Raw genomic sequence first — 22,847 nt, 5'->3', positions numbered from 1 at the left:
GTGTACAGAGTTGCTGAGCTGGGAGGGCCTCTGCCTCTAAGCCAAGAGGCCAAGAAAGCACTCCCCCCAACATCCTTTGTGAGTAGCCAAAGGCCAGGGACCCTGTCCTTGGCCATCTCCTCCCAGGGATTCTGCCTGACTGGGATCCCCCTCCTAAGAAGACGGAAGGAGGGGACAGTCAGGAAAGATCCATCCCTAGGGAGAGCATTTTTAATATAAAAACAAAATGAGCTTCTCTGACAATAATTTTTCTCAACTGTGGCAGGTCTGGCTGATGTGCAGAAAAACCTTAGCTAATTGGCACTTGGGTAGAGCTGAGTAAGCCATGCCAGTGACCTCCCCTACTTACCCACCACCGCCCCTCCCCCCATGTCAGCACTTTCTGGCTCCCAGCTGTTGGTGCAGCACTGGCAAGAATCAGCTCCTCAGAGTTAATGGACAGTCACTAACCTTTATAACAAAGTGACAGCAGCAGAGGCGGCAGCAACCACAGAGAGGGGCTTTATTTTCTGCAAGACTGGTCTGTGGAAGGTGACAGCCTGCTGCCAGGGCTAGATCCATGCACCACCCCTCCTTCTACAGCTATCTGGGTGGACACCCCACCCCCAGAGCTGTCAGGGTTTAGGGCATCTCTGGGCACCAGGCAGACACATCTGGCTTCTCTCCCAGCAGGGGAAAACTACCCACTGGCTACTTCTTGTGTTCCCCTCCTGCCCCTTCCCTGCTGAGGCTTCTACTCTGACCCCCTCTGCAAGGTTTCAAAAGGAAGAAGGGAGTCAACCCAGGCACATTATTGGGTAATGTTGGTTATCTGGGGTTGGGGGTGAGAGAGGTCTGAGGAAGGGGAAGAGATGAATGTCATTAAGAAATTACATGTGTACATGTGTATTTGTGTGTGTGTGTTTAATAGAGAGATTGTAACATTGAAATAAACATGCCAATCCCTTCCCCATGGTGGCACACAGAAAATGACAGAGAAAGAGAATAAGAGAATATCTGGAGATATCTGCACATTATTAATGACCTTCGGGTTCAAAGGCCAATTCACCACCCCAGGGAGAAAGAAAAAGAAGCAGCCTTCACTTTAGGAAGAAGAAACATTTCAGTTCCTTAAACATTTGGCATTTTCCAATGTCCTTCCCTTCTCAGAGGCTTGGTAGGCATCCTATCTGGAGCAAGGTCCCTTTTGCTACAAGCTAAGGGACAATAAAAACTGATCTCATCCCTGTTCTTCGTATCCAGGTTCTCTCTTCTCTTGCCTCCTCCCCTATTCTCTCTTCTTCCTTCTCCCTGCAGCTGCTCCCACCCCCACCCCCACCCCAAGCAAGCCAAGCAGGGAGTAAAGGCCCGATGCTCTACCTCCCCATTATGTGGGCTATCTTCTGCCATCAGATGCTCTGTTTGCCTGTAAGTGGTTGGGAATGAGCTGCTTCAGTGGAGAGACAGGTTGTTTCAGTGAGAATAAAGATTTGATTCCTGCCTGAAAATGGACTAATTTGAGTAGTGATGCTACCACCTCAATCCTCCCAGCAATTTTCACCCTTGTCAGCCACAATCCATTCCCCCAGGCAGGTGGATTATGCTCTGAGGGAGAGGCCAGTCCAGCCCAAGGGAGCCCAGGGCGGCAGTGGATAGAAAACAGGGTAGACTTTTTTCCCTGGAAGACAGCACCTTAGAAGACTTCCATAGGAGCTGAGAAGTGTTCCAGCTGTTTTTTCTGTTTCCTGGGTCCCCTCCTCAGCCCTCTTCTCTCCCCTCCTTGATCTTCTCTTCTCCTCCCTATCCATAGGTCCTTCAGTAATTCTCAAATATCTCTCCAGCCCTGACCACTACCCAGGGCTTCAACTTCATACATTCAATTGCTACATGGAGTTTCTACCCTAGGATCCCAAAGACACTTCAAGACCAAATTCACCCACTTTGCCTTCCCATCCTCTCATCCTTTTTTGCTTGTGTGAGTGCATGTGAGTGTGAGTGTGAGTGTGTGTGTGTGTGTGTGTGTGTGTGTGTTTCATTTTTCCAGCTTGGTACTTGGTGGGCCTTTTCAATCAAATTATTCTTTTTTCTTTCAGCTCAAGAAACACTTTCTGCTTCTGTTCTTTTAATTACTATTTTTCCTTCAGTCTTTCTGAAACTTCTGTTAGATGGATGTTGGACCTCTGGGACTCTTCTCTGTATCTCTTAGCTCTATTTCATATGCTTTATCTTTTTGCTCTCTATTTTGGGAAAATGTATTAACTTTTTCTTTTACATTAAAAAGTTAGTCTTGCCCTGGCCAGGTGTCTCAGTTGGTTGGAGCATTGTCCCGTGCACCAAAAAGCTTGTATGTTCTATTCCTGGTTTGGGTGTGTAATGGGAAGCAACCAACTGTCTCTCTCTCTCTCCCCCCCCCCTTTTCCCCTTTCTCTCTTGCTAAAAATCAATAGAAACATATCCTCAAGTGAGATTTAAAAACAAAAGTATGTCTTTGTGTCCATTCTATTACCAAGTCCCACCATTAAATTTTTGAAAATTTAGACAATTATTTTCAATTTCCCAAATACTTTCATGTTCTTTGATAGCTCTTTTTTTATAGCAGCCTGTTCTTGTTTATGAATGCAACATTCTCTTATATCTCTGTGACAATATGAATTTTTTTAAAGTTAAATATCTTTTCTATAACTTAGATGATCTTTATCTTATTTGGTCGATTGTTCTGTTTATTTAATCCTTTTACTTTATTTTCATGTATTCATTTTCCTTGTTGTCCATTCAGACTTATGAATAAAGGAAGGTGTTGACTAGCATGGGCAGCTGGTGTGGATTTCCTTGGAAGTTGGGTACATTTATTTTTCTAACAGGCTTCTCCCTGGAATGGGAATTGTTCTTATCTCTGGGGTTTTGGGTTTGCAGACTTCTTCACCAAGGAATTTCATCTGCTCTATATCTCCCAGAAATTCCTCAATGTTTTTGGTCCACTTATAGCATTCTTTTCTCTTTTCCAATTTTATTATGATTTTGTTCTTTAAAAAAAATATATGCCCTGGCATTTTTTTTTTTTTTTAATTTTTTTTGTGGTACATGGCCCTAGCGGGAACCGAACCCGGGACTCTCTGGTCCACAGGTCGACGTTCAACGGCTGAGCCAAACTGGCCAGGGCTGCCTTGGCATTTTAATAAAAACTTAAGAAGTAGAAGAGGGGATCATTTGTCTCAGGCTGCCTTCTTTTTATTTTATTTATTTTTTTGTTAATCCTCACCCAAGGTTTTATTATTATTATTATTATTATTATTATTGATTTTTAGAGCAAGTGGAAGGGGGAGAGAGAGACATCAATTGGTTGCCTCCCGCATGACCCCAACAGGGGCCTGTGATCAAACCTGCAACCCAGATATGTGCCCTTGACCAAGAATCAAACCCGAGGCACTTCGGTCCTTGGGTCAGTGCTGTCACAGCTGAACCAAACCAGCCAGGGCTCAGGCTGCCTTCTTAAACCAGCAGCCTCTCCTTGGATCTTCTGTCTCAGCTTCTGGCATCACCTTCTACTTGGCTGACAAAACCAGAAAACTGGGAGTCATTCCTGGCTCCTTCTCCTCCCTAACTTCTTGTCAACCACAAAGTTCTATTTATTTGGCCTCTTAACTACTCAAATATGACTCTTCATCTCCATCCATTTGCCATAGATCAGTTTCAGGTCCTTATCCTCTCCTGCCTCCATTTTTACAATAGTCTCTTTACAGGACTCCTAGCCTCTCTTCTTATTCACCTCAAATCTTTTCTACCCACTGCTGCCAGCCAGAGTGCTCTAAAACACAGGTATCACCATATCACTTCCTTGCTACAACTATCATTGGCTCCCCACTGTCCACAGGGAGGAAAATAAAAGTCTCTGTATGGAGTAGAAGACAATCCCCCTCCTGCCACATTCCATCAATCAAACCACCCTGGCCTCTCCTCCATACCAGTAGCCCATGTTTTTGTGTTGTTTCCTCTGCTAGAAATGCTCTCCCCTCATTGTCTCACTTAGATGACTCACCTTCTTTCTTCAAGACTCATTTCAGCTGTCACCTGCTCTGAAACCCTCTTCATAGTTCCCACCATCACCCCACTCCCGTCCTAGGATAGGAGTCTCTTATCAGTGCACCATATCACTGTGTGTGCTGCTAACACAACTTACTACCTTGTATTGAAATTTTGTATTTGCTAGTCTGTATTCCCCACCCCTCCTCAAAGCAGGCACATTGCTTGTTTATTTTTGCACTCCTAATAACTGCTCAAGAAAAGTTTGTTGCATAGAACTAAATGTGCCCTGGCTAGATGTGTTCCATCCATCCCAGATCACAGAAACTATTTTCTTATGCAGGAAGCTCAGCACACCTAGCTCACGCATTCTCTCATGAGCTCAGCTGTTTAATGAGTGCCTGCTATATGCCAGGCAAGGCACTGCAGGGATAAGAAAGAGAGATGCAGTCCCCAGCCTCTTGAAGCTCACAGTCTGGTAAGGGAGAAAGACACTAATCAATAGATCACACACATACAAGTAGAGACTGAGATAAACTCTCCGAGAGGAAGAGCAGACAACCAGGGGGACGAAATCTAGACTAAGGAGGTAGGGATGCCCTCCCCGAGGAAGTGACTTTTGAGCCCAGAGCAGAAGTGTTTTGATGTGAGTAGAAACAACATTTCTGAGAAACACGCTTGAAGTGAAGGAGAGGGGACAGGAGCCCAAGGAGGGAACTGGCACTGGGGAAGGATGTTCCAGTTATCTGTTGCTGCCTGACTGCCCCAGAACTTAGTGACTAAAACAAAAGATATTTTATTACACCTCAGGATTTGGGGGATCAGAAATCCATGCAGAATTGAGCTGTGTGATTAATCCACGTGGCACGTGCAGAGGTCACCCAGTGGTGTTCAGCGGACAGTGGGCTGGTTTGGAAAGTCTAAGATGGCTTCACTCACACACATGGCTGGCTTCTCCACGATGCCTAGAAGGCTGGGCTCAGCAGGCTCCACTGACAGGAAGGAGGATCTACACTCATGGCCTCCGGCATGGTGGCCTCAGACTAGTCCAACTATGTACAGGCAGCTCAGGTTCCAAGAGTGGGTGTGCCTGCAAGCAAGGTGAAAGACGCGTGGCTTTGTGTCACCTGGCCTCAAGTCCCACAGCATCGTTTTTTTTTTGTTTTTGTTTTTAAGTGGCTGCCACCCGCATGACCCAACCAGGGCCGGGGACAAATTGCAACCGAGGTACATGCCCTTAGTGGGAACCGATCCCAGGTCTCTCTGGACCGCAGGCCGGCACTCTAACCACTGAGCTAAACCGGCCAGGGCTCGCTTTTTTTTTTTTAATCCTCACCTGAGGATATTTTTCCATTTATCTGCAGACAGAGTGGGAGGGAGAGAGAGAAAAACATCGACTGTTTGCCTCTAGCATGACCCCAATCAGGGCCGGGGAAGAACCGCAACCGAGGCGCGTGCCCTTGGCCGGAATCGAACCCGTGACTCATGGGTCCTCAGACCGACACTCTACTGCTGAGCCAAACCGGCCAGAGCCCACAGCATCACTTTTGCTGTGCTCCGTGGTTGAAGCAGTCACAACCCACTCAGATTAGGGAGGAGGGACATAGACCCCCACCTCTCGGTGAGAGAAATGTCAAAGTATTTACAGCCAGGTTTTACAACCATCACAGTTGATTTATTTTCAAAGCAAGAAAGGAAACAATATGTTTAAGTGCTTGTTAGGAAAGATCGGGGGTTAGGAGCTGTTGAAGACAGAGGAGAATGAAAGAATAATTAATTGTGTTAGCTTCCTGAGACAAACAGAAGCAAAAGAAGCTGTTTCCTATTTTCCCTCAATTGTGACTCTGCCGTCCCCTCCCCTCTCCGCATCTTTGCCCCCAACTTTCTCTGTTTACTGCCAGATGCAGGGAGTTACAGCCACTACCCCAAGCTGATCTGGTGGTTCTCTTGCTTCTAGGCCAGAAATCATCAAATCCAGCCCCAAGCCATCTACAGCACCATAATCACACTTCACAGTTTGTACAACAGTTTACATAGTATCTGACTAGAGGGTAGTCTGGCGCCTATTGTTAACAGTTTCACCTTTTCCCTGGATTTTAATCATTTGTATTTCATCTTCTGCCTTATTAGGAAGTTCTTGCTTTTATCTTTCAGTTTACAGGCAGTCTCTCTTGCTGAGGTGAGAGATAGCAGGTGAGTAGTTCAGCTTTTCACAATGGCTCTGTATTTATGTGACTCCAGACCTTAAGGTTATCTAATCAGCCATCTCTGGGCTGCTAAATCATCCCAAATCTCTTAATCTTTTATTAAAGCTCCTTTGTCCCATTCCCTTCTCTGAGGCTTCTGGTTTTAACCCAGTCAAGACCAAATCCTCACCCTCTCTCACCCACACCATTTATCATGACCTTCTACACACAGGTGGGCTCTGGAAGGCACAGTAGTGAGAGCCTAGGCTTTGGGCTCAATTAAAATCAAATCCAGTGTGTCACTGTTTAATCCTGGGCAAGTTACTTCACTTTTCTGAGTGTCCGTTTCTTCATCTGAAAAATGGGAAATAATAATAGCCAGCTTCATGCAGTAAATAGTAGCTAGTTACAATTTTACAGGGTTCTGATAAGGGCTGGCCCCATCCCTAGGTTATGACCCAACTCCTAGTTACATCACACTGTCCCTTTGGCCTTTTTTTTCTTTTTCTTTTGTGATAGAGCAGGAGGGAGAGAGGGGGGAAAAAGAGAGAGAAACATCGATGTGAGAGAGACACATCAAGTGGTTGCGACCACATGACCCCAACTGGGGCCGGGGACAAACTGCAATGGATGTACGTGCCCTTAGTGAAAAAGGAATCCGGGACTCTCTGGTCCACGAGCCGACGCTCTAACAGCTGAGCCAAATCGGCCAAGGCTGGCCTTTTTTTTTAAAACAGTGTTCATGATGCCTCTTCCCAAACACTTCAGTGCCCACCAGGTATAGTGTGCAAAAAAGCAGCTCCAGGCCCCACCCTGCAGCTAACCTGGAGAACTCGATGCTGTTCAGGCCAGCATGAGCTCCGGTCAGACAGACCTGGGTGGAACGGGACTCTGCCATGCTCCAGCTGTGTGATCTCAGAAGATCTATTAAGTCTCTCTGAGCTGCAGTTCCCGCACATGTGAAGGAGAATGGATTAAATGAGATGCTGCATTTGAAACAATTGGCCTGGTGTCAGAACAAAGCAAACACTCAGTAAATGGCAGCTGACATCTAGCGGCGCCAGAGCACAGTGACTCTGCAGTCCTATCTGCAGGCAGGGGCACGGCCAGCTCACCACTCACCAGCCGTGTGCATGTGCGCACTTTTTTTTCTTTATTGATTTTTAGAGAGAGAGGAAGGGAGAGGGAGAGAGAGATAGAAACACTGATGATAGAGAACATCGATTGGCTGCCTCCTGCATGCCCCACACTGGGGATTTGGCCCACAGTCTGGTCATGTGTCCTGACCAGGAATCGAACTGGCAACCTCTTGGTGCATGGGTCGATGCTCAACCACTGAACCACACCAGCCAGACAACTTTTAACTTTCTTATGTCCCCAAGTCTTATTCTGTAAAATGGAGATAATGATGGCACAGACTTCTTAGGGCTACTGTAAGAATTAAATGAGATAATACATAGCATTTAGAATTGGGCCTGGAACGTAAGAACTTGATAAGTGTGAGGTGTTATTATTATTTCACTCTTTTACTTTGAACTTTTTTGTATTTTTAAACTTAAGGTACATTGCTATAAGCAGCATGTAGTTGGATTTTGTTATTTTGAAAATCCAGCCAGGCCAGAGTGGCATAGTAGGTTGAGCATTGTCCTGTGCACCCAAAGGTTGCTGGTTTGCTTCCTGGTCAGGACACATACCTGGGTTACAGGTTTGATACCCAGTCAGGGCACGTACAGAAGGCAACTGTTGTCCTGGTCCTCAGTAGTTAGAGCATTGGCCCGTGGACTGAAGGATCACAGGTTCGATTTCTGGTCAAGGGCATCTACCTGGGTTGCAGGTTCAATCCCCAGCCCCGGTCAGGGTTGTGAGGAAGACAACCAATCAATGTGTCTCTCTCATGTTGATGTTGCTCTCTCTCTCTCTCTCCCTCCCTTCCTTCCACTCTATCTATCTAAAAATCAATGGAAAAATATCCTCGGGTGAGGATTAACAACAACAACAAAAAAGAATAAAGAAGGCAACCAACTGATGTTTCTTTCTCTCTCTCTCTCTAAGCATGTCCTCAGGTGAGGATTGAGAAAAAAATAATCTAGTCTTTGTCTACTTAAAAAACTAGTTTTGGAATAGTAACAGGGCCTGACTGGGGTGGCTCAGTGGTTGAGTGTCGACACATGTACCAAGAGGTCGCCAATTCAATTCCCAGTCAGGGCACATGCTCAGGTTGTGGGCCAAATCCCCAGTTGGGAGAGTGCAGTAGGCGGCCAGTTGATGTTTTTATCTCCCTCTCCTTTTCTCTCTCTTTAAAAAAATCAATAAAGAAAAAAAAGAAATAGTCACAGGGATGTGAAGTCAACTATATTGTAACTATGTATGGTGCCACCAGGGTACTAGACTTATCTGGTGATCATTTCATAAGGTATATAAATATCTATTTACTATGTTACACCCTGAAACTAACATAGCTTTGTGTGTCAACTGTAATTGAAGAATTACATTTAAAGAACTAGAATATGCCCTGACTGTGTAGCTCAGTTGGTTGGAGCGTCATCCCATACACCAAAAGTTTGTGGGTTCGATTCCCAGTCAGGGCACACACCTAGGTTGTGGATTCAATCCCCGGTTGGGGCACATATGGGAGGCAACTGATCTCGATATTTCTCTCTTTCTCTCTACCTCCCTTCCTCTCTCTGAAAAATTGATAAAAACAAAACTTTGGGTGAGAATTTTTAAAAATATTACTAGTAAAATGAATACATAAAATAAAAGGCAAAAATCAGTTTTGACATACAATAATAAAAATCATTAATTTTAGCCCTGGCCGGTTTGGCTCAGTGGTTCAAGCATCGGCCCACAGACCAAAGACTTACAGGTTCAATTCCAGTCAAGAGCATGTACCTCTGTTGCGGTTTGGTCCCCGGCCCTAATCCAGGTTGTGCGGGAGGCAACCAATCAATATGTCTCTCTCACATCAATGTTTCTCTCTCTCTCTCTCCCTCCCACTCTATCTAAAGATAAATAAAAAAAATATCCTCAGGTGAGGATTTTTTTTAATCATTAATTTTAAGTATTCAATTCAGTGAGTTCTGTGAAATACAGCCATGTAACCACTACCACAATCAATCAAGTATAGAACAGTCCCTACATTCAAAAAGTCCGCAAGCCCCTTAGTCCCCTCCCCCAACACCTGGCTCTTAGCAACCACTGATCTGCTTTCTGTCACTACAGTTTTGCCTCTCTCAAATTTTATATAAATGGGATCACACACTAAGTGACTATTTTTGTCTTTTTATGGACAATTTTATTTCATTCACATCCAGTGTAATTGTTGATATAGTTGGGCATAAGTCTAACATCTTACTATTTGTCTCACCTCTTCTATAGTCTTTTTTCTATCTTTTCTTGTCTCATTTGAATATTTAGGTATTTGTATTATTTCATGTTCCCCTTCTATTAGATTACTGGTTATGCATTTTTTTACTATTCTTCAGCGAGTATCAGAGCAGTGGTTCTTAACTCGTGGTCCCTGGACCTGCAGCATCAGCATCGCCGAGAACTTGTTACAGATGTGCATGCCCAGGTTCCCTGCAATCACACGCTGAGGATGGAAGCCAGTAGTCTGGGTTTAAGAAGTTCCCAGGTGCCCAGCCGGTGTGGCTCAGTGGTTGAGCATCAACCCATGCACCAAGAGGTCACCGGTTCAATTCCAGTCAGGGCACATGCCCAGGTTGTGGTCCTGATCCCCAGTGGCGGGCATGCAGGAGGCGGCTGATCCATGTTCTCTCTCATCAATGTTTCTATCTCTCTCTCCCTCTCCCTTTCTCTCTAAAAGTCAATAAGGAAAACCAAAAAAGCAGTCCTCAGGTGATGCTGATGCACACTGAAGTGAGAACCGTGCCCTGAGAACTCTTCCAGCCAGCAGCCAGGCTGTGAGCAGATCACCTCAATCCAACTGGGGTCGGAGCTGATTCAAAGCCTGCTTTCTGTCTCGTTTCTGGTTTGCTCCCACCAGAAAGAGGGGTAGTGCTAAAGAGGTTGAAAACCGAGGCTATTTTCTGGGTCCCCCCCCCCTTCACTGGCCCTGAAGTCCAGTTTTCCTCCCTGGTCTCTGACTCTGAGGAGAAGGGGAAAGTGGTACCCAGGGCCAGGCTCCCCGCTCCGTGTTTCTCTTTCCTCTGGGATCCCGGCACCTTGACCCCTCAAGTTTTTGTTCCCTTGGTGACTATCCAATGCCCTCATATTTGCCCCTAGCATTTCTAGCTATTATTGCAAGTTTGGTGTAACACGAGTTTGTCCGCCACAGCTAGAAGAGGAAGCCCCCATCCTATTTGTATTCTCCCACTAGAATTATAGAGTTAAAATGAGCATGAAGAACAGTTCAGTGTCTGGCACGCGGCAAAAAGCTCAATAAGTGTTAAGTTATTATTCTTCTTCTCCCAATAGAATCCAAGAGTCATATTGAGCCGAGCTGTTAAAAATCAACACCTTCTACCCCGTCCATACATTTTATAGATAAGCTGATGTTCCACTGTGTTGTGATTGGGCTCAGGTGCAATCGGACTCCAGTGGGAGGCTGTAATTGGATTCTAGTGGACTCCTGGATGGCTCCCTGTCCCTGGTCTGAGAGCTGGCAGTATGCTCTCTATCCCCAAATCAGCGACTAGATAACCTTAGGGCCCAGCTCAATTCTCAGCTCAAAAGAAAACAAGCCAGGGGCTGTGGCCTCTCAGGTTCACCTTCTCTCCCTCTCCTCTTGTGGGGCCCAGACACCTAGCCCCAAATGCACAATTTGGAGCAATCTTTTTAGCTTCAGAAGCCCAGACATCTCATGTCTGTCTTCTGGAGCAGAGTGCACATGCTCACCAGCAAGTAGGCAGGCATACAACACTGCACGCAAGGTAGGCACACACAGCCCGGGGGATACCAGGAAGCAGAGGTGGAGATGAAAATTGGTCTGCTTTGCAATTGGTCTCACTCCAGAGAACAGGGAGAAGCAGCCCTCAGCCACCGACCACGAGATCAGGCCAGGACAAGGGCAGAGAAGGCTCCTGCTGGGGACTTACCACCCACTTCTTGCCAGAGGTCAGTGCTGGGTCCCTGGGATTAGCTCAATGAACTCCTGTGTGGCCCCAGCAGGTTATGGGGAGAACATGACCTGTTAGAAAACTATGACCCTTGACTGCCACTAGGAGCAGGTGTTGCAGCTGCTAGCTTGGTTGCTTTATGGAATTGGAGGGGTGTGTGTCTGTGTGTGTCTGTGTGTGCGTGCACGCATGCACATACACCTTTCTGTGTATGCCAGGTAGGTTTTGATGCTGTGCTCAGCATCTAAACCCAGAAGGAACCCTCCAGCCTGGGGAAATTGTAAACTGATTTTAGATAATTTGGTTCAGAAGAAATCTATGCACTTACTTTGTTCTGGTTTAAAAGTAGTACATGCTCATCATAAAAAATGAATGTGGAAAACTGAAAAACCATGGTGTAAAAAAGAAAGTGGAAAAACACCTGTGCTCTCACCCCTAGAGATCATCGCCATTGACATTTTGCTGGAGCTAAGATTACGTGCACATACTGCCTTCTCACTGAATCTGCAGTGAGCATTTCTCATGTCGCTCCTCTTCGTAAACCTGTTCCAAGGCCTTGTACCACCTGGTATTGTTGAGCCATAATTTATTTAGCTTGTCCCTATTCTTGGACGTTCAGGTAGCTTTCAGTTTGTCCTTATTGTAGAAAACCCGAGATCATACATCTTTGTACAATGAAGTACTGAGAAGCTTTGCCTAATGGCACAATCCAAGAAAGGTTGTATGACCTGGGTTCCAGAAGCTTAGCCGGGTGTACTTTGACCAAAAGAGCGTGGTTGGCAAGGCCAGGGCTTTTTAAGTTTTTTAAAAATATATTTTTATTGCCCAGCCCTGGTTGGTTTTGCTCAGCGGTTAGAGCATTGGCCTGCGGTCCAGAGAGACCTGGGTTCGGTTCCCGCTAAGGGCACGTACCTCGGTTGCAGTTTGTCCCCAGCCCTGGTTGGGTCGTGCAGGTGGCAACCATTCGATGTGTCCCTCTCATGTCTATGTTTCTCTCTCTCTCTCTCTCCCTCCCACTCTATCTGAACAAAAAATGGAAAGGTGTCCTCGGGTGAGGATTAAAAAAAACAAAACATTTTCTTTTCTTTTTTTTTTTTTTGGCACGTGCCCCTCGCCGCTAGGGCCTAGCAGAAACCGAGCCCGGACTCTGGTCCACAGGCCGATGCTCCAACCACTGAGCCAAACTGACCAGGGCTAAAAAAAAATTATTGCCCAGCCCGTATGGCTCAGTGGCTGACCATCGTCCCATGTACCAAGAGGTCGTCGGTTTGATTCCCAGTCAGGGCACATGCCCAGGATGTGGGTCAAACACCCAATGGGAGGCATGCAGGAGGTGGCCAATTGATGTTCTCGCTTATTGATGTTTCTATCTCTCTTTCCCTCTCCCTTATCTCTCTAAAGTCAATAAAGAAAAAAAAATTTTTAGTAAAATAAAATAAATCCAGGGCAAGACATGACCATGTGAATCTGTCACCCTCCAGCTTTCTGATGTGCTTGAGAGGCAGAGAGCCAGGTCCCTGGGCCACCTGGCCTGCCCGTCCTCTCTCCACGCTCTACTTCTACCTGACGCATCCCAGAGTGCTATGCGGGCCTGGTGTCGACACGCTAAAGGGTTGCCTTTCCCTCCTCCAGCCAGCCCTGAGCACCTATTGTGCACCCTTCCCAGGTACACAGAAGGTGCTCAGGGCTGGCTGAAGGAGGAAGAGGCGGCCCTGAGAGTGTCTACACTCCAGCCTTTGAGTGTGTCTACACTTGCAGGTAAGATGTGCAAGTCCAGATTTCAACACTCAGGAGGCCCTGCCTTAGATCCCACAGGAACTTCCCAAAGTAAAAATTTGCCTTAGAGGGGAGGTTAGCATAAGGTGCATCTGCCTGAGAACATACCTGGGAGAAGCATCCTCCCCCAGGAAGAGGTGACAACTGGTCCCATCCAACCCTAGAACAAATCCTCCCTCAACCCAGTACCCACCTGCCACCAAGTCCTATCAATATCTCCTAAGGTCATCCTTCTCTCTCTCTCTTTATAAGCATTTTTAAATTGATCTTAGAGAGAGGAAGGGAGGGAGAGAGAGAGTGAGAGAGAAATATCAATGTGAGAAAGAAACATCGATCAGTTGCCTCCTACACATGCCCCAACCGGGGATCGAACCCACACCTGAATATGTGCCTGACTGGAAATCAAACCCGACACCTTTTGGTGTACAGGAGGATGACCCAACCAACTGAGCCACATCGACCAGAGTTCATCCATCCTTTTTTCTTTTCTTTTTTTTTTTTATATCCTCACCTGAGGACATTTTTCAGTATTTTTTTTTTTTTTTTTATCCTCACCCGAGGATATTTTTCCATTTTTTGTTCAGACAGAGCAGGAGGGAGAGAGAGGAAGAGAGAGAGAGAGAAACATCGATGTGAAGGGACACATCGAGTGGCTGCCACCCGCACGACCAACCAGGGCCGGGGACAAACTGCAACCGAGGTACGTGCCCTTAACGGGAACCGAACCCGGATCTCTCGGGACCGCAGGCCGACGCTCTAACCGCTGAGCCAAACCGGCCAGGGCCATTTTTCAGTATTTTGTGCAGATAGAGTGGGAGGGAGGGAGAGAGAGAGAAACTTTGACGTGAAAGGGACACATTGAGTGGTTGCCACCCACATGACCCAACCAGGGCCGGGGACAAACTGCAACCGAGGTACGTGCCCTTAGCGGGAACCGAACCCGGGTCTCTCTGGACCGCAGGCCGACGCTCTAATTGCTGAGCCAAACCGGCCAGGGCTCATCCTTTTTTCTTTATCTCTCCATTGAGTCCCAGTTGTCTTTAGCTGATCTGACGCCATGGCAAAGCCTCCTAGATGATGGATGTCACAGCCAGCCTACCCCTCTCCAAGCCCCTCCCCACACATAGATATGGAAAGGCGTCAGGATCCAACCTCATCCTATCACACCTGCCAAGACCTGTGAATTCCTCTTAGATTCCAACAGGGCTGCATGGTCTGGCTCCATCCCCATTCCTACCTCCTTCTGTACCCTGAACCACACCAGCCTTCTCCCAGGCTCTCAGACCTGCCATCCTTTCTCTGGCCTCTGCATGAAATGTGTTCCCCTCCCCTGCCCTTGTCAACTTGTCCTCTTCCTTCAGATCCCAGCTTCAAAGCCTTCCCTGAGCCTCTGTGTGAGTCCATCGTCTGTTCTTTCACCTGCGGCTATACTTCTTTGGGCAGCTGTCTTCTCCACCAGGCTGTAAGCTCCGAGAAGAAAAAGTGTGTACTCTCCCCCCGCCCCCCACACCGTCACACCCCAGAGTCTATGTGCAGTCCCTGGCACGGGGCTGGCGCTCGGTAAATATGCGTTGACTGGATAACTGAACAATCCAATTCTATGTGGTAGGTACAACTGTTATCCCCAATTCACAGACCAAGAGATGGAGACGTTTCTGAAAAGTTAAGGAGCCAACTCAAGGTCCCACAGCTGGCCAGTGGCAAAGGCAGGGTCTGAGGCGAGTCAGCCTGTGCTCTTAACCACTTCCAGTCCTGCATCCAGCCTCAGGGTCTGTCTGTCTTGCGCTCCCAGCAGGCTCTCTGACGACTGCTCAGCTGGCCCAGATTCCCTTTCCTGGAGCTGCCCCCGGAACCATGGAGAGTCTGAGTGAACTACAGAACCCTCTGCTGCCTCGGAGCCCTGCCCACCTCCACGGCCCCTGCCCCTACCCCTACCCCGAGGCCTCACCCAGCTGGTCTTGCCAGGAGAAGCTCTACTCCTTCCTCCTGGGAGGTTCTGGCCCTGCGGGCGCCCACCAGCTCCTGGACCCAGGGTCCCTGCAGCTGGCTGTGGAGGCCTGGTACAGGCCTAGCTGCCTCTTGGGGAGGGACAAGGTCAAGGAGCCCAGAGCAGGCAGCTGTGAGACCAGCTTCACAGAGAGCAGGGAGCCCCAGGCAGGGCCCACAGACTGGCCCACAGAACCTGGCCAAGCCGAAGAGGGTGTCACCATCCAGACTGTGTCCTATGAGGTTCAAGAGGAGCTGCAGGGACAGGAAGATGACCAGGAGGAGGAGGAGGTGAGTACATGTGTTTAAAACCCAGATTCCCAGGCCCACCGCCAGGTGTTGAGATTAAGTTGGCCTGGCCTGGGGCCCAGAAATCTGTACGGTACCAAGAAAGGCCCTGCTGACGAGGCTGCCGCCCACACTGAGACACACTAGCCTGGCTGAACTGTTTAATTTTTAAATAGCATTTATTGTTCTTGTTATCTTAATTATGTAAGTAATATACAGTTAATACAGAAAACCACTGGAAGATAACATTATTATCTTAGTGGGCAATCTTCTAGTCTGTTTTTATTCGTGTTTTTATCTCATCCCAATCCCCAAGAGAGATCTTGCTGTGCCTCGTTTTATAACCTGATTTTTCTCTCTAAGCAACATATTTCAGTATTGCTCCACATAATTTAATCTCCTTACAAGGTGACTGTAAAAGGTTCCGTGGTGGTTATTCTCCTGATCAGTGGGCATTGTGATTGTTTCTGATCTTTCACACTCACTAACTAGTGCTGAACGTGCCGGTACATATATACTTATGTTCTTTCCTTGTGATAAATTCCAAAAGATGGAGTCACTGGGTCCTTGCTGAGGTTTTTGGTAGAGAACGCCAAGCCCAACCCACACTCCCACCGACAGAGGAGACTGCCCGTCGCCCCACATCACTGCCACTGGGTGATCCTGGGTCACGAACCCCACTCCTGTTTTGCAGAGTGATGCAACCTCCACAGAGAGCGACAGTGAAGACAACTTCCTCACGCTGCCCCCCAGGGACCACCTGGGCCTCACTATCTTCTCCATGCTCTGCTGCTTCTGGCCGCTCGGCATCGCTGCCTTCTACTTCTCCCAGGGGGTAAGACTCGGGGGGGCCCAGGCCTTGCTCCAGCCACCCTCCTCCCTTGGGGGGCTTGGCAGAGGCATGTACAGGAGGGCTCAGGGGCCTGGCGGGCCGGGGCTGTTTGCTGGGCCTGGGGGTGCCCCCTTTCACCAGCACATCTCTCTCCCTAGACCAGCAAGGCCATCTCCAAGGGGGACTTCCGCCTGGCCAGCGCCACCTCCCGCAGGGCCCTCTTCCTGGCCACGCTCTCCATTGCCGTGGGGGCCGGGCTCTATGTGGCCGTGGTGGTGGCTCTGGCAGCTTACATGTCCCGCAATGGCCATGGCTAGTGGCCGGCAGGGTCCAGCATCCTGACTCCCCTGCTCCACCTGAGGGGCTGCGGGGCTTGGAGCTGCAGACTGTCTGGAAAGCCCTGCCCCCGAAGACAAGCCGTGAGGGCGCTGTTGGGGGCGGCCTCCCAGGCTGCAGGGCTCAACCGTCATTTCGTCCCGCCCACTGCCCCTCGCCCCAGAGCAGGGCCGGGGCACCTCCCTCCAGCCTGGGCTGTGTTGGGAAGCGGGGAGAGGGTGGGCTGCCCACCACACCAACCAGGAGGGGCCCACCTCTGGCTTGATGCCAGCTTGGAGCTCAGCCCATTCTGCCCACTTTCTAGAGTGTCTGTGCCCTCAGGCACCCACCACCCAACTCTGCCAGCTCTCCACAGGGAAAGAGCAGGGGGTCACAGGGAGGGAAAGGGATGCCTGGGGGGCAGGGGACCTGACCCAGTCCTTTCAGCTCATAAGAGTCTCCACCCTGGGGACAGCCTGAGCTTCCCCATCGCACCATCTGGCCTCATGATGCCCAAACCCCAGCCAGCCAGGAGGGAAATTCATGGAGACACAGGGGCCCCTTGCTCTTTCTGGCTCTGGATGGTGCTTATCTCTCCTGAGAGCTTGTGAGACTATAGATTCTAGAAGGAGGGGGCTCAGGCATGTAAACTCTGCCCCAAGGCCAGGTTCCTGAGCTTCTCTGTGCAGGAACAAAAGGCAGATGTGATGGCAGAGGTCCTGGAATATTGCCGGACTACATGGGGCTCCACACTCTGCCCTGGTCCCGCTCTCATCATCCTTTCCTGGGCTCCGGGGGGCAGCCCTGAGAGGGCACCATCCACGGTAAATGGAGAGAGACTGCTGTCAGCAGCCCCTCAGCCACTGAGCGCGGGGCTCTACATCCTATGGGAAAGCAGCGAGGAGAGACCCTGGCTGAGTATAGTGAGTGTAGCTGAGGGAGGGACGCAGGGCTGGCATGACTACTGAGCAGCCAGCACAGCTCAGGAAGGCTTCCTGGAGGAGGTGTCCCTTTGGCAAGGTCTAGAAGGATGGGAGAATTTATCTAAGGGATTTGCTTTCCCATAATCCTTAGTATTCATGGGTGGGCGTGACAGGAGGCTCCCTAGAGGAGTTCCAAGCTGTTTGAATTATGCCTAGAGCATTGGGCTGGAACCGAACTGCAATGATTTCTAGGGGCTTCACCAACTCAGAGAAGAAGGTTGAGTCTCTCTCTTAAAAACTAGTGATGTTTTCCCACCTCTGAATGCTGGGGGTTAGTGGTGGGCCCCTGGTCGGCCTTGGGGATCCTTTGTGGATACCTCTGCCCAGAGTTGCTCTCAACACCCCAGCCACTAGGGAACATCTAGAATTTTAGAGACATACAGGCAGGCAGCAAAGCGGCACATGGGAAGGCAAGCCTGTCAGGGCTCAAGCTAAGACCTCATTGTGCATGATTTGGGGACCTAGTCGTTCCCCGGGCCCCATCCAGAACCTGGGGCTGTAGATCCACCACTGACCCACCTTGTCCCACCGTCCTCCCTCACCCCAGGTGTCGCCCAGCCCTCCATTCCCTGCATCCCTTGAAGTCCCACAAGCCCGGGATCAGCAGTTTTAATGTCCCATTATTGTGTATATTTATCCTTGTAATAAACATTTCTGTAACACCTGGTGCTGCCTCCACTTTTGCTTGTGCCCCAGCCTTCCCCACGTCTGTCGGCTGCTCCTGGCCCCCAGCCACGTTCCCGAGAGGACGGGCTCACATCTGGGCCCCAGATTCTCTCCCTCTGTGTGGGAGAAAGAGTCGTGGTGTACACTGCCCCCCCCCCCAGCCGGAGCTTCAGTTGCTTGCAGCAGCAATTTGCTTGAGAGGCTGCCTTCCTCTCCTGTCTTCCTCCTCACTCGCCTGTTGTGCTTCCTGGGACCATCTCCAGTAAACTACCTGCAACTGAATCTTTGTCTCTGGGTCAGCTTCTGGGGGAACCCAAACCAAGACACATGCATGCATGTACACATATATTAGCATATGTGTGCATGTGTGTGCGTATGCCTATGCACATGCACACACATGCATTCAGGCACAGGCATGTACACACATGTGCGCACACACGGCGACAGCCCACACATGCAGCGTGTGCCCGTTCAAGGGGTAAAGAAGATGTAGTGGCTGAAGAGTCTCCCCTGGTCTGCCCACTCTGCCATCGCCACATCACCAGCCTGGCTGGGTCCGGAAGGGACAGTGGTCAGTGCACACTCCCATCCACCCTACCCAGGTGGGCAGGCTGCCTCACAGCCAGGACAATTCCCACCTCCTTCCCAACCCTCCAGAAGAGGAAGAAGCAGTGATTTCCTCTGTTCAACCCTGGTCCTGCTCCCTCCTCCTTTTACCTTCCCCATCCCCCGCCCCCAGCTGCAAATCCAGGCTCCGCAGGAGAAAGTGGAACCAGAAACAAGCTCCTAGGGGCATCTTTCCTGCAGCCCCTGCGAAGGGTCCATCCTGTTCAGTCCCTGCAACACAAGTTGGCCCTGCTCTGTCATGCCAAGGCCTCTCTCTGGGCACACCTGGGGCACTTAAGGCTTCCTGCTTCCCAGCTCCGCCTGTGCCTCGCCGCCTGGCGCTCCTGGGAGGCACAGGGGCTTGTAGTTATCCCCCTCAGGATGGCTCCGCTGGTTGGCAGAGAGAGGCTGAGCGCAGGAGGATCCTCTGGGTAAAGGTGCCCTTGATGAGCTGCAGTGCCAGCACATGTGTGCAAATATTACCGATTATCCTCCTCACTATAAACACCCAGCAGGAAGGCAGGGAAGCGACCAGCCCAAACTGTTTAAAATAGAAACCGAAATTGCTGCACAGGAATGTCAGGCAACCGGCACAGCAGGGGCCCTGCCCCAGGACTCCAGGGTCTGCCCCTACCAGCTGCCCTTGAATTGCACCTGCTCCCACTTCCCCACTCTGCAACCCCACCCCAAGCGATTCTCCTCCACTGGCCAGGTGGAAGGAGAGGCAAGGTCCTCCCCTGGGGGAAAGACCGTCCCAGCACATTTCCTGGGCTTAGCCAGGCCTGGACCCCACCCCAAGGAAGGACAGGGGTGTGCAGAGGCGGGGGCCAGTGACCAAGTTGTCAAGGATGTGAACCCTAAATGTTACAGCAGGAAGGAACCTGGGAGATGATCTAGTCAGTCACTCAGGCTACAGATGAGACAACTGAGGCCCAGAGAGGGAGATGAGTTGCCCAAAGACACCCAGCGAGTTATGAGCCAAGGGCAGGTTCTGCTTCGCAGGCCCTGGAGCTCCTGAGCTAGGCTGGTGATGTCTCTGCCATGGAAACAGAAAACCCAGGGCAACCGCTGCGGGCTGCGGCGGGGTGAATATTAACAAACTTGCTTCCCTCGCTCCCTCCCGGCTGTTTCCTGCTTCAAAGGCTTCCCCGCCAGCCTCTCCCAGGGCTGCTCCTCTACCCTTCTATTTTGGTGGCCTGGCAGGGGCGGGGCTGGAGAGGGATGGCTTTGCCTGCCCCAGACTCACAGCAGCCCCCACCATGGGTGCTTTCACACCCTGCCTGTGACAGAGGCCACAGGTGCTCTAAACAAAAATCAAATGGCCTCGTGCGGCCCATCTGCATGGCCAGATTCTCCCAACCTGCATCCCTTGGGCTGCTTCTCTGTCTCTGTCTCTTTCTCTGTCTCTGTCTCTGTCTCTGTCTCTGTCTCTCTCTGTCTCTCAAGAACCCAGAGGGCTTCAACACCACCTCTGGCTTCACGAGGAAACAAGGAAAGGAATCTGCAGAGGGGCAGGGTGTCCCGAGATGCAGCCAGAAAGGGGACAGAGGGGACAGCGGGCATGTGAGTGACAGTGGGCAGGACCAGTGGGGAGGTGGCAGGGGCAGGCTTCCTTGACAGAGCAACTTGAATACACCGAACACCTAACACCAGCCCTCTCTATTGAGGCAGGTTCCTCAGCCCCCTTTCCAGACAGCGAGACGGAAGCCCGAAAGGCCTTCCTTCCTCCTGGTTCCATGGCTCAGTGAGTGAGTGGTGCCATGCTCCCAAGCGCCTGCCATGGCTCCGTCTTCACCCTGGGCCCACACCCCATCTGAGGCCAACTCCTGGCCATTTCCCTCCTTAATCCTCTCCAGCCCCGTCCTAACACTTCCGCTCGGAGCCGGCCGGGAGCCGCAGCCTCGCACTGTGGTTGAAAGCAGAGTCCGGAGCCAGACGACCTGGCTCAAATTCTATGCCATCTTCCCGTTTGGTATCGTGACGGCGACTACTGCATAGGGTTGCTGTGACATTACACCAATTGATACTTGGATGGCTCCTACAACAGCACTGGGTGTCTAGTAAGTGCCATATGAAAAATGTTTCTAATTATCTCCTGTTGACCACCATCACCCCTTCCACAGCCAGACAGGGAGATTAGAGCCAAAGTCCTGGAGCACGGGGACCCCGCTGGGCTCTCAGCAGTCCCTGGTAGCGAGCTGGAGGCTGTGTCTGCTTCATGTGCTCCCCTGCCTGGAATTCCCTTATCTGCCTCCACTCCCTGACCTTTCCTCCAAAATGATAGAAATCTTCCAAGACACAGTTTGAGAAAACCTCACCTTCTCTATCCTGAACAATGCTCCCCCCACCACACCCCTAGGCACCAAAATGTTGTGGAACTACCCACCCTCTTTCATGAGCCACCACCATACCCATTCAAATTAATATCACAGCCAGCCGGTGTGGCTCAGTGGTTGAGCGCCGACCCATGCACCCAGAGGTCGCTGGTTGATGTTCCCTCTCATTGATGTTCAACCTCTCTCTCCCTCTCCCTTCCTCTCTCTCTAAAAATGAATAAAGAAAAAAAATTTTTTTAAATATATCACAGCCACATCAGCAACCCTTTGCTCCTCTGAGGGAGGGGCTTTCTGTAGACATTCAACACATACTCACTGGGACAGAAGCCACTTGCCACAGCTGGAGAGGGTAGGGGTCAAAATTCTTTCCACTGTGATATCTCTCTCAGAGGGGAGAATCACTCACTTCTTCTGAGAGACAGAAGCAGGAAGGGGTATCTAGGGAGGGGGTCCTTTACAGCTCCAAGGAGGATGAAACAAATGAGAGACAGAAGGGTGGACCCCTGCAGTGTCCAGCCTGGGGGTATCTGAAAAAGGAAAGACCACAGAACTCTTAGATGCCTCCTCCTGCCTTTCATCTGGGATGCCATAAAGACCCACCATTCTGGGGGATCCAGGTCTTTGCTCTGCAGGAAAACATAAACAAGAAAACAAAGAAGCCAGAGTGGCTGCCTGCTCCTGTGTCCTCTCTGGTCTCCATGAGACTCTGGGTTGAGGACAGAGAAGAGGTTTTTTCTTAGTTTCCTCTGCTCCCAACTCAGCCCCTGAGTCACTCCCCTCCCCCCTCCCCCAAAGGAGTCCACAAGTCTGAGTGCCACTGGTTTGTCCACGGTCACTTCTGAAGGCCAAGACCAGAGGCAGGAGCTCTGCCTCACTCAACCTTGCGCCGTCCCACCCCTCACCAAACCCTGGGACTCTACCTCCCCCAAATCTCCCTGATTCCATCCACTTCTCCCCTTCTCTGTTGCCAAGACCTAGTCCAAGCCCCCCTCTGCTCTACTGAGGCTCCTGCAAAGGCCTCCTAGCTGTCTTGATATATGCTATGACACGGATGAACCTTCAGGACATCATCTAAGTGAAATAAGCCAGTCACCAAAAGGCAAATGCTGTATGATTCCACTTCTGGGAGGTAGCTAGAGCATCAAGTTCACAGAAACAGAGAGTGCTGGTTTTCAGAGGCTGTGGAGAAGGGGAAGTAGGGAGTTAGTGCTTAATGGGACAGACTCAGTTCTGCGAGATGAAAAAGCACTGGAGATCAGCTACCCAACATTGTGAATATATTTAATACCACTGATCTGTACCCTAAAAAATGGATAAAACTGTGCCCTGGCCAATTTGGCTCAGCAGTTAGAGCATCAGCCCACGGACAGGAGAGTCCCGGGTCCGGTTCCCGATAAGGACATGTACCTCAGTTGCAGTTTGTCCCTGGCCCCGGCTGGGGTCCAGTGAGCGGCAGCCAGTCGATGTGTCTCTCTCACGTCAATGTTTCTCTCTCTCTTTCTCTCTCTTTCCGCCTCTCTTTCTCCTGCTCTATCTGAAGATAAAAATGCAAAAATGTCCTTGGGCGAGGATAAAAAAAATTTGTAAATGGATAAAATTATAACTTTTATGTTATGAGTTTATCACCACATTCTTTTAAAGACTGAGGAAAGTAATAATAATTATTATTGTAAAGAAATATTCTATTATAAATCTGTTCAGTGTTTTTTCAAAGATGATTTTAATGGGGGGGCAAAAAATCTCCTACAAAGTGTCCCGCCTGCCTCCCTTCAACTAAAGTAAACTTTTCCAAAAGC

The 22,847-nt window shown here is 49.8% G+C and overlaps 1 protein-coding gene across 1 annotated transcript; it reads left to right on the top strand.

Moving 5' to 3' along the window:
* The first annotated feature begins 31 nt into the window (after positions 1-31).
* SYNDIG1L (synapse differentiation inducing 1 like) lies at positions 32-16,857 on the top strand. Its single transcript, XM_036275256.1, has 4 exons — positions 32-78; positions 14,835-15,316; positions 16,008-16,148; positions 16,304-16,857. Exons 2-4 carry the CDS (start codon positions 14,894-14,896, stop codon positions 16,460-16,462), a joined length of 723 nt encoding a protein of 240 aa, XP_036131149.1. The 5' UTR covers positions 32-78; positions 14,835-14,893; the 3' UTR covers positions 16,463-16,857.
* The last annotated feature ends 5,990 nt before the right edge of the window (positions 16,858-22,847 follow it).

The sequence above is a fragment of the Molossus molossus genome, unplaced genomic scaffold (genome assembly GCF_014108415.1).
Source record: "Molossus molossus isolate mMolMol1 unplaced genomic scaffold, mMolMol1.p scaffold_m16_p_1, whole genome shotgun sequence".
In the NCBI taxonomy this organism is placed as follows: Eukaryota; Metazoa; Chordata; class Mammalia; order Chiroptera; family Molossidae; genus Molossus; species Molossus molossus.
Note: the sequence above shows the minus strand (reverse complement) of the source record. Positions and strands in the feature narration are given on the sequence as shown.